This window comes from Mytilus californianus, unplaced genomic scaffold (assembly GCF_021869535.1).
Source record: "Mytilus californianus isolate M0D057914Y unplaced genomic scaffold, xbMytCali1.0.p SCAF_21, whole genome shotgun sequence".
In the NCBI taxonomy this organism is placed as follows: domain Eukaryota; kingdom Metazoa; phylum Mollusca; class Bivalvia; order Mytilida; family Mytilidae; genus Mytilus; species Mytilus californianus.
This window is the reverse complement of record NW_026262670.1, coordinates 4321103-4333200: the sequence shown is the minus strand read 5'-3', so window position 1 is coordinate 4333200 and position 12098 is coordinate 4321103. Positions and strand designations below refer to the sequence as shown.

General features: G+C 31.0%; 1 protein-coding gene and 1 long non-coding RNA gene across 5 annotated transcripts in view; both read right to left on the bottom strand.

The window, feature by feature from the left end:
• LOC127731837 (uncharacterized) overlaps positions 1-12098 on the bottom strand; it is a 395646-nt gene that overhangs the window by 104319 nt on the left and 279229 nt on the right. For 3 of the 4 annotated variants that reach the window (XM_052240680.1, XM_052240681.1, XM_052240679.1), the window contains exons 4-5: positions 3974-3997; positions 1684-1767 (exon numbers count right to left, since the gene is read on the bottom strand). The exons of the other annotated variant lie outside the window; for it this stretch is intronic. In XM_052240680.1, coding sequence (XP_052096640.1) covers positions 1684-1767; positions 3974-3991 — 102 coding nt within the window. In that variant the 5' untranslated portion in view covers positions 3992-3997. The remainder of the gene's footprint in view (positions 1-1683; positions 1768-3973; positions 3998-12098) is intronic. 4 annotated transcript variants of the gene reach the window in all.
• The window catches only part of LOC127731856 (uncharacterized), a 124659-nt gene continuing 123964 nt past the window's right edge, over positions 11404-12098 (bottom strand). The window contains exon 2 of the long non-coding RNA XR_007995849.1: positions 11404-11920. This is a non-coding gene — a long non-coding RNA (uncharacterized LOC127731856). The remainder of the gene's footprint in view (positions 11921-12098) is intronic.

Below are 12098 nucleotides of genomic sequence, written 5' to 3'. Positions count from 1 at the left end.
TTGTGTGTTTTATTCTGTTTATGTTCTTACTGTTATGTTATGAAGTGACTAACATTTGTGTGTTTTATTCTGTTTATGTTCTTACTGTCATGTTTTGAAGTGACTAACAGTTGTGTGTTTTATTCTGTTTATGTTCTTACTGAGATGTTTGGAAGTGACTAACAGTTGTGTATTTTATTCTGTTAATGTTCTTACTGTCATGTTTTGAAGTGAATAACAGTTGTGTGTTTTATTCTGTCAATGTTCTTACTGTCATGTTTTGAAGTGACTAACAGTTGTGTATTTGATTCTGTTCATGTTATTACTGTCATGTTTTGAAGTGACTAACAGTTGTGTGTTTTATTCTGTTTATGTTATTACTGTCATGTTTTGAAGTGACTAACAGTTGTGTATTTTATTCTGTTTATGTTCTTACTGTCATGTTTTGAAGTGACTAACAGTTGTGTGTTTTATTCTGTTTATGTTCTTACTGTTATGTTTTGAAGTGACTAACAGTTGTGTGTTTTATTCTGTTGATGTTCTTACTGAGATGTTTTGAAGTGACTAACAGTTGTGTGTTTTATTCTGTTTATGTTCTTACTGTCATGTTTTGAAGTGACTAACAGTTGTGTGTTTTATTCTGTTGATGTTCTTACTGAGATGTTTTGAAGTGACTAACAGTTGTGCATTTTATTCTGTTGATGTTCTTACTGTTATGTTATGAAGTGACTAACAGTTGTGTATTTTATTCTGTTTATGTTCTTACTGTAATGTTTTGAAGTGACTAACAGTTGTGTGTTTTATTCTGTTCATGTTCTTACTGTCATGTTTTGAAGTGACTAACAGTTGTGTATTTTATTCTGTTCATGTTCTTACTGTTATGTTATGAAGTGACTAACAGTTGTGTATTTTATTCTGTTGATGTTCTTACTGTCATGTTTTGAAGTGACTAACAGTTGTGTATTTTATTCTGTCAATGTTCTTACTGTCATGTTTTGAAGTGACTAACAGTTGTGTATTTTATTCTGTTTATGTTCTTACTGTCATGTTTTGAAGTGACTTGCAGTTGTGTGTTTTATTCTGTCAATGTTCTTACTGTCATGTTTTGAAGTGACTAACAGTTGTGTATTTGATTCTGTTTATGTTCTTACTGTTATGTTTTGAAGTGACTAACAGTTGTGTGTTTTATTCTGTTGATGTTCTTACTGAGATGTTTTGAAGTGACTTACAGTTGTGTGTTTTATTCTGTTAATGTTCTTACTGTCATGTTTTGAAGTGACTAACAGTTGTGTATTTTATTCTGTTTAGGTTCTTACTGTTATGTTTTGAAGTGACTAACAGTTGTGTGTTTTATTCTGTCAATGTTCTTACTGTCATGTTTTGAAGTGACTTGCAGTTGTGATTTATACTGTATTAATCTGCTGTATTGGTAACCAGCAAGGTTAAAGTTATTTAAAGTAAGTGTTTTATACTGTTTATGTTCAACTGTCAGGTTTTGAAGTAACATGCAATTGTATTTCATTCTATTACAATTTGCTGTATTTTGAAGTAACATGTAGTTATGTGATTTATATTGCTCAAGTAAGATCTACTATGTTCTGAAGTTATCTGTAGTTGTGTGGTTTTTTTTTACTGTACATAATTAATTTGCTCTAGTTCTAATTTGGATGTTACTACTGTACCTAATGAGACTGTTTTACCTACCGATTGATATTCAATGTCTGCTTTATTCTCTAGGCATATTTTCACATCGTTTACATTTCCAGTCTGAGCATCTGCAAGAAGTTTCTGTAAGTAAAACATAGATTTTACATTTAATAGATTGTAATGAAAAATAAATGAAACAACTGTTAAATAAAGCAATAATTATTTATTCTCCTGCATGACAAATAACTATATAAATCGGGGGTATCCTCACTTCAAATAACATTCAGGCAGAGAGGATATGTACCAATTATCAGTTTGCCTGCATATTGACATTGTTAAGAATCAGCTGTGATTCACAATATGATGCCCTCACAGATGCAAAGTGTTATTTTAACATACACAAAGTTGAGCATGGGAGCACATAGGTCTATGGTTCACTGTAGGAGGAGTTATCTGGAAACGCTATGCGCCTCTTAAATATGCAAATATATACTCCAAAAATGATAAAGTTCAACTATCTCCCAAAAGAGCAAATATTAATCAAAATCTAAACCCTGACGACATGCACACCTTCAATATATGTTCAAACAGCCAGCAAAGTTAAATCTTCCTAGCATTCAAACTGTAGGAGAAGTTATCTGGAATAACTATACTATATACCCATAATGGGACGGAAGGACAGACAGGGGTAAAACAATATGCCCCCAGCTTTCAGTTGATGGGGCATAAAAAAAACTTTTGGATAACAATGGTGCGTTGTGTCAATTTACACTTTATACCATAAAATAGATGTTTTTTTTCAACTTAAGAACTTAACAAATGCAAGAGGAGAGAACTTCTGTATTTTTTATTTATTAAAAATTGTCCAATATTTTCTCTAACAACTCAATAGGGTTATGTATTTGACATTGTAAACAAGCATTCTGAAGGTACTAGATATAGAATAAACCTTAAGAGAGTGTATACACTTATATTTAAAAAACATTCGATACATTTCTGAAAAATAAAAAAACCTAAAACACTAAACTGCCACTAAATTATGCATGATAATCAGCTCCAAGTTACTGACACCATGACCTCAGAGGATTTCTGGCAAGTTACTAATGATTTATAAAAAATAAATGGGGAATGTGTCCATGGGAAACAGATGATGCCCCCGCTTGCATATAACGTTATAAAGGGCCATAACTCAAGAACTGTAAAAGTGACACTACCCAAATTTGAACTTGATCTGAGTTTTGTGGTAATAAGAATTTTTTATAAGTTTCATAACATTTAGTTGAGGTAAACTTAAATTAGAGAACAGAAACGAAAAATTCAGCAATTCTTCCATTTTTAAAAGGCATAACTCTAGAACAGTAGATTGATTGATGGTTGGTTGCTTAACGTCCACTAGAACAGTAGAAGTGATGCCACCAAAATTCAACCTTTATCTGTGTTTTGTGGTAATTAGCATTGTGCATAAGTTTCATAACATTTGGTTGAGGCAAACTAAAGTTGGAGAACAGAAACAAATATTTCAGCAATTTTGAGATTTGTTAAGGGGCATAACTCTAGAACGGTAAAAGTGATGCCAACAAAATTCAAACTTAATCTGTGTATTGTGGTAATTAGCATTGTGCATAACATTTGGTTGAGGCAAACTAAAGTTAGAGAACATAAACTAATATTTCAGCAATTTTTCCATTGGAAAGGGGCATAACTTTTAGAACGGTAAAAGTGACACCACCAAAATTCAAACTTGATCTGTGTTTTGTGGTAATAAATATTGTGGATAAGTTTCATAACATTTGCATGATTTGGTTGAGGTAAACTCGTTAGAGAACGGAAACAAAAAAATCAGCAATTTTTTCATTTGTAAAGGAGCATAACTCTAGAATGGTAAAAGTGACCCCACCAAAATTCATACTCGATCTGTGTTTTGGGGTAATAAGCATTGTGGATAAGTTTCATATCATTTGGTTGAGGCAAACTAAAGTTAGAGAACGGTAACCAATTTTGGGACGTACGGACGGGCGTACGGACATACAGACGGACAAGGGTAAAACTTAATGCCCCCTCCGCTATGGCGGGGGCATAAAAATAAAAAAGGCAAGAAATTTCATGCAGTTTATGCCTATCTTTGCTATGAGTTGTTATTAGCAACACCTTAGTCAAATGTTTGTAGTACATTTTCTTTGTCCCAATCTTTGTTGTGTTTGTTTTATTTTTGATCTTGTAATATCTTTTTTTGTAGGTCACGTAGAATTCTACTAGTTTGTATCTCAAATCATCACATACAAGTATTTTTGGTAAGAAAATGGAAATAAAAGGTCACATGACAATTGGACTTAAAAGTAAATCTTACCTTATTCCAATATTCCATTATATCCTAAAAATAGAAAAAAAAAAATTTTAAATATATACTGTTGTAGTTATCATTGAGTTATAATTGTTAATGCCAATTGAAAATACATGATCATTATGGACTTGAAAATTACTGACCTAATATTTTCAGATATTAATCTAATCCAAAAACATGTAATACTAGCATCTAAAAGACTATCTCAACTTTTCTGCACTATTTGAAATTTGTGTCGCTCACCTGGTGAAAATATCGCTAGTTTGCTCACTACGATTTGTATATGCACATACTAGTTACTCTTTGTGTTGCTGATAATTTTTGCAATTTACATATCTAACCTAGGTCCTATAGGTTTTTAGATAACAGCCAAAACTGCAAACAATGAGTACACACGCTGAAATGTCTCGCCTTCTTTACTGACCATTTATGTTGATATTCCTTAATATAAAGTTTTACTACAAGTATCACATGAACTTAATATGATCAAAGAAAATGAGGTCAAGGTTTGATAAACCAAGCCAGAAATACATGTACATCTTACAATCATTCCATACACCAAATATAGTTGATCTTTTGCTAGTAGTATACAAGACAGACCAAATCATTAAAATTTTATATTGACAAATGAACCATGAAAATTAGGTAAAGGACAGATGAACCCTGTCAGACAGACATATACACCTTACAATCATTCCATGGATCACAGTGTTCTCCCCAGGATTTTTGGATAGCACCAGGGTAACGCGTGTTGACTTCTTGGTGAAATATTTCATGCAATCAGTTGTGTCGCGTCGCGTCTCTTAGCTCTAGTTACTGTAGTCTCTTGTATTGTTTTAACACTGTGGTACTGTGTTATGTAGACATTGATTCAGAAAATTATTGGTAAAAAAGAAGTAAATAAAAAACCAGTTTATATACTTTAATATTTTATTAAAATAAATAAATTACGATTCATAATAAAATATTCATCTGAATTTAAAGTAATTAAATCTTTTATAAAATCCAAAATCAATAAAAATAAAATATCATTCAAAAGAGAACAAAAATGTTCAATTTAAAAAACTTTCTAGTTTCTAGAAAAAAAGTTGTTTTATGTGAAAGGGTTCCTGTCATAAGAAGATATAAAATTAACAAGAACAATTGCAAATATTGTTTTATTATTTGAACCAGTTTCTATCTTAGATTTTAATAAAAAGAAAATTTTCATAAAATTTAGAACATTTTGCCGTAGATTTCATGTAATTATTAACCTTTCTTGTCTTTGGTGATAATCAAACATAGATACAGACTTAATACTGCCCTAAAATCTAAATCTTTATTTGTCATGAACCATTTAAAAAGAATTCCTAAATCTATAAATTTATCTTTGGTCTATTGATCTATAAGTAACCATATTCAATGTCAACAACTAAGTTTCCCTATTTTCCCGCCTAAATGACAGGTAGTAGATATAAATAGATTTAACATGTGCTTATGGATAAAATTTGCAAGATTACTTCTGTTATTCATTATTTATGGATATAGATATCCAGTTTGAAGGTACAGTCATGCATTGTATTTATAAAATATAATAGATTGCAATCATCAAATGTAGTTGACCTATTGCATATAGTATTTAAGGAAAAAACTAAACCAGGAAAACATCATAATGACCAATGAACCATGAAAAAGATGTCAAGTTGAGATGAAACCTGCAAGAAAGGTTTTCCTGTTTGAATTGTTTTACACTAGTAATTTTTGGGCCTTTATAGCTTGCTGTTCAGTGTGAGCCAAGGCTCCATGTTGAAGGCCGTACTTTGACCTATAATGGTTTACTTTTTACACATTGTGCCTGGGATGGAGAGTTGTCTCATTTGTATTCATATCACATCTTCTTATATCTATATAGTATATACACTTTAAAATCATTCCATACACCAAATATAGTTGACCCATTGCTTATAGTTTAAGAAAAACAACCAAAACAAAAAACTTAACATTGAGAAATGAGCCATGAAAATGAGGTCAAGGTCAAATAAAACCTGCCAGACTAACTTGTACATAATAAAATATTTCCATACATCATATATAGTCGACCTATTGCATACAGTACTAGAAAAACAGACCAAAACAAAACAACTTGACTATATCCACTGAACCATGAAAATGAGGTCAGTCAGATGACACCTGGCAGTTGGGCATGTACAACTTACAATCATTCCATACACCAAATATAGTAGACCTATTGCTTATATGTTTACTTCTGAGATATGGACTTGACAACAAAAACTTGTTCACTGATCTGTGAAATGAGGTCAAGGTCAAGTGAAAACTATCTGACAGGCATGATGACCTTGCAAGGCACGCACATACCAAATATAGTTATCCTATTACTCATAATAAGAGAGAAATTAACAATACAAAAAAACTTTGAATTTTTTTTCAAGTAGTCACTGAACCATGAAAATGAGGTCAAGGAAAATGGACATGTCATATCATATGACAGACGGAAACTTCATAACATAAAACATCTATATACAGAGTATGAAACATCCAAGTATTCTAGCTTCTGAAATATTTAGCTATTTAGTAGTTAGTTAGCGCCGCCATCGCTGCTGGATCACTATCCCTGTCGAGCTTTCTGCTATAAAATGGTGATATATGTATGCTCGCTTAGTTGATCTTCAAAATTTTAAAATCCTTGAGCATCTTTAGGCTCGTCAGTTTTGAAAATGAGTCTAGATAGTTTTCATGACTTCATGACTCATTGACTGCCTTATTGAGAACCCTGTCTCCAATCTTTCATTCATACAGCTCATTTTTTAGTTAACAACTCTATTTTTATATGCAATTTATATTGTAATGATTGCAATGTTTATTAGTTTTTTACTCTAACAAGCAATTAATTTTGTAAATAGGTCATGTTATTTTTGTTGAACAGTTGCTCAATGAAAAATGTTTATCCTGTTAAAAATGAATTAAAAGCACTGGTGTAATGCAACCTACTAGAATGAACCAGCTAGCTCTTGATTATCTCCCCTTTTATAATTTTAACAATTACATGTACATTGTAGTTCATTTAATAAACTGGGGTATTTACCACTCAACCTTGTTATACTGTGACATACCAGTATCCTTATAATACAAAATAAAATGCTTCGCTGGGGCGCAGCTTGATACGACCGCAGAGGTCGAACCCTGAACAGTTGGGGCAAGTATGGACACAACATTCAAGCTTGATACAGCTCTGAATTTGGATTGTTATTAAATATTTGACACAGCATAGGTTTCTGACACAGAAAGAATGTGGTCTAAGAACTTGATTTTTTTTAATTTACCTATTATGGTCCAATGTCCAAAATCAAAATACATGGTTAGATTCAGCATATCAAAGAACCCCATATATTCAATTTTTGTTAAAATCAAACAAAGTTTAATTTTGGACCCCAACTTGGACAAACTTGAAAACTGGGCCCATAATCAAAAATCTAAACACATGTTTAGATTCAGCATATCAACACTACAAAAGTCAAAAAGTCTGAAAAGACCAGTTTTTGTCTGAATTTGCATGAATTTTTACTCGACATTCTTAATTTGTCTGAATAATTTTTAAAAATTCTTGACATAGTATGAATTTGTCTAATAAGGTTCTTGATTTTTCTTGACAAGTGTCTTGACAGTATGAACATTGTCTTAAAATTTCTCGATACAGGAAGATAAGAGTCTGGATTAGTCTCGACCAATTCTTGACTGTCTTAAATTTGTCTCGATCTGTCTTGACATATTCTTGATATTCTTAATAATGTCTGAATATGTCTCGACATATTCTTGACATTCTAAATAATGTCTGAATATGTCTCGACACATTCTTGACAGTCTTAAATATGTCTTGACACTGTCTCAACAGTATAAATTTCGCCTGAAATGTGAACAGACTTATTCTGCACTGTTTATGACATTCTTTTGCTGTTATATACACCTTTTTATTATGGCTAAACTAAACTTTGAAGAATCAAGGATTAATTTGGTATAGTAAGATACCCTTTTGGTGCAACTAAGTTGGATTACCCTGAATAATCCCCCATGTAGTTTAATTTAAATTTATTTTTATTAAACATTTAAGTAATTGTTTTCACTTGGAATATAAGTCGAAGGTATTGACAAACAGCATTTAGATTTTTGCCAGTCAAATTTGCTTTACTAAAATAGGTGTCTTGTATCTCTTTTGGACCCCTAAATTCATCTTTTGGGTTTGTGTGGCTAAAAAAAGAGGGGGGGCTTTCGTTTAGGTCAAAGAATTTGTTCCCATCTTGATTCAAAAACCTTATTCATTTTTTAGAACAACCCAAAAACATTTTTTTATTCAAATTTGAGTGTTGAATTTTATAATTTTTTATCAAAAATAAATATTTGTGATAACTCCTTCCTGAAAAGAAAAAAATGTTTAGATCTATATTATGCATGTCTGTTTGAGAACCATTTCATAAGACCGATGATTTCTATAGAAATCATTGATGGGACCCATTATAAATACATTTTTTTTATTATTCCTGGAGTAGATAATAATTTTCTTTTAATCTTTGGGAATTATTCAATTTGTTTTTATGTTAAAATAATTAACTTCATAATTTTGATGAAGAAAATCCATTTCAATTCAATTTTTTTTCATCAAAATGATGATTTTCATTTTCATCTATCAACAAACTTTTTAAATTGTAGTGGCATGGTCGGTCAACTGATAAGTTGTATGGCTGATTACAGGTAAAGCAATAACTTCTATTTGACAGTTGCGTGTACTCTGGGGTGTGGAATACCTTAATTTTATGGGGAACATCCTTTCCATGTGTAATACTTAATATATTCCAACAGATGACATTACACAAATTTTTCTTCTGTTAAATGAATGATTTGTATATCATCATAATTTGCTATTTATATAAACCACATTTTGGTATAATAATTATTTACCATATCAACATTGAATATTATGAATGTAGAATGAAATATGTCTACAGTATGATTGGTTTGAATCATTTAATTTATAAGATTTAGGAATCAAAATTTGTAATTATTTAAAAACCCACATTGAAATTGTTTTATATCAACACACCCACATTTGAATTATTTTATACTTTAGATTTCATAGCCATATTTGCATTTGTGAAAATATTTATATACCCAAATTTTCAATTATTTTACATGCCCAACTTTTATTTTTGTTGTAAAGAAGTGTAACTTGAAACAACAGTATATCATATAAAGAGAAATAAAGATTAAAGTTATATCATGAATATTGGTCATGATTTGTAAAACTCAGAACTGTCAAGTAAATTTAAGACACGATTCAAAATGTTCAGAATATGTCAAGCCATACTGAGAAAAAATAAGAATGTCGAGAATATGTCGAGAAATTTCAAGACAGTATTCAAATGTCAAGAATTTGTCAAGAAATTTTAAGACCATATTCAGAATGTCGAGAATATGTCGAGTAAATTTCATACAAATTTAATATGAATGAGAATTTGTCAAGAAAAATTAAGACACAAGTCATACTTTTGGAGAATGTCGAGTAAAAGTTCATGCAAATTAAGACAAAAACTGGTCTTTTCAGACTTTTAGACTTTTGTAGTGCAAAGAACCCCAAGAATTCAATTTTTTGCTAAAATCAAACTAAGTTTAATTTTGGACCCTTTGGACCTTAATGTAGACCAATTTAAAAAACGGGACTTAAAATTAAAAATCTAAATACACGGTTAGATTTGGAATATCAAAGAACCCCAATAATTCAATTTTTGATGAAATCAAACAAAGTTTAATTTTGGACCCTTTTGACCTCAATATGAAGCAATTTGATAGCGGGGCCCACAAATAAAAAATCTAAATTCATGGTTAGATTCAGCATATCAAAGAACCCCATATATTCAATTTTTGTTGAAATCAAAAAAAGTTTAATTTTGGACCCCAACTTGGACCAACTAGAAAACTGGGCCCATAATCAAAAATCTAAACACATGTTTAGATTCAGCATATCAAAGAACCCCAAGAATTCAATTTTTGTTAAAATCAAACTAAGTTTAATTTTGGACCCTTTGGACCTCAATGAAGACCAATTTAAAAAACGGGACCCAAATTAAAAATACGGTTAGATTTGGCATATCAAAGAACCCCAATAATTCAATTTTCGATGAAATCAAACAAAGTTTAATTTTGGACCCTTTTGACCTCAATATGAACCAATTTGATAGCGGGGCCTACAAATAAAAAATCTAAATACATGGTTAGATTCAGCATATCAAAGAACCTCATATATTCAATTTTTGTTGAAATCAAACAAAGTTTAATTTTGGACCCCAATTTGGACCAACTTGAAAACTGGGCCCATAATCAAAAATCTAAATACATGTTTAGATTCAGCATATCAAAGAACCCCATATATTCAATTTTTGTTGAAATCAAACAAAGTTTAAATACTGGACCCTATCTTGGACCAACTTGAAAACTGGGCCCATAATCAAAAATCTAAACACATGTTTAGATTCAGCAAATCAAAGAACCCCAAGAATTCAATTTTTGTCAAAATCAAACTAAGTTTAATTTTGGACCCTTTGGACCTCAATGTAGACCAATTTAAAAAACAGGACCCAAAATTAAAAACCTAAATACACGGTTAGATTTGGAGGAATATCAAAGAACGCCAATAATTCAATTTTAGATGAAATCAAACAAAGTTTAATTTTGGACCCTTTTGACCTCAATATGAACCAATTAGATAACGGGGTCCACAAATAAAAAATCTAAATACATGGTTAGATTCAGCATATCAAAGAACCCCAAATATTCAATTTTTGTTGAAATCAAACAAAGTTTAATTTTGGACCCCAATTTGGACCAACTTGAAAACTGGGCCAAAAATCAAAAATCTAAATACATGTTTAGATTCAGCATATCAAAGAACCTCATATATTCAATTTTTGCTAAAATCAAACAAAGTTTAATTTTGGACCCTTTGGACATTAATGTAGACCAATTTGAAAACTGGACCCAAAATTAAAAATCTAAATACACTGTTAGATTCGGCATAACAAATAAATAAATGTGATCAAAGATTTTACAAATCTAATGTGCCATACTGTGCAATTAAAGATTACTTCTTGAAATTTTTCAATATTTGAAATTTGAAAAAAAAATAATATTTGAAGAATAATTCTTTTTAATTTCTGAAATCTGAAATGAGAAAAAATTGGCCCCCCACAATTTCTTTTTATCCCCCCCCCTTTTTCCCCCAAAAAAATTCTTTCCCTCAAGATATGGTCATAATCTCAATTCAAATTTCCAATGGAGTTGGCAACCATAATTACCCATTTTAATTTACCATAGTGCTAACTTAATCTATTTTATAATAGAATTAATAAAAATATAGTGTCAAATCTTTCATATGGATTTTTTTGTAAAAAAAAAAGATGAAAACATTTGCAGATATTTTTACTGGTCTTCCTTTATAAATATGCATTTCTTTAAACATAATTTAAAAGCAGTGTAAGGGAAGTAACCAAAACGTTGTATTTGGATTACCTCCCTTACACTGTTTTAGATTATCTTTATTGTTCATTAACCATTACTTTATACATAATTTAAAAGCAGTGTAAGGGAGATAATTTCAATGATGTATTTGATTTATCTCCCTTACACTGCTTTAAATTATGTTTTGTACTAAAGTATTTGTCCATTAACCAGGACAACCTTGTTTTTCCCCCTTTTTTGCCCCTAATTCCTAAACGGTTTGAGCCATAACCCCCCAAAGCAAATCCTAACCATCCCTTTGTGGTATGGAAACTTGTAGTATAATTTCAGAGAGATCCATACACCGTTCCACAGTTATTGTCTGGAAACTAGAAAATGCTCATTTTTGGCCCCTTTTTGGCCCCTAATTCCTTAACTGTTGGTACCATAACCCCCAAAATCAATCCCAACCTTCCTTTTGTGGTATTTAACCTTATGGTCAAATTTCAAAAAGATCCATTCACTTAAACTAAAGTTAGAGTGCGAAAACCAATATGTATTCGGACGACGACACCGGACGACGACGACGACGCCAGACGACGACGACGACGACGACGACGCCAACGTCATACCAATATACGACCACAAA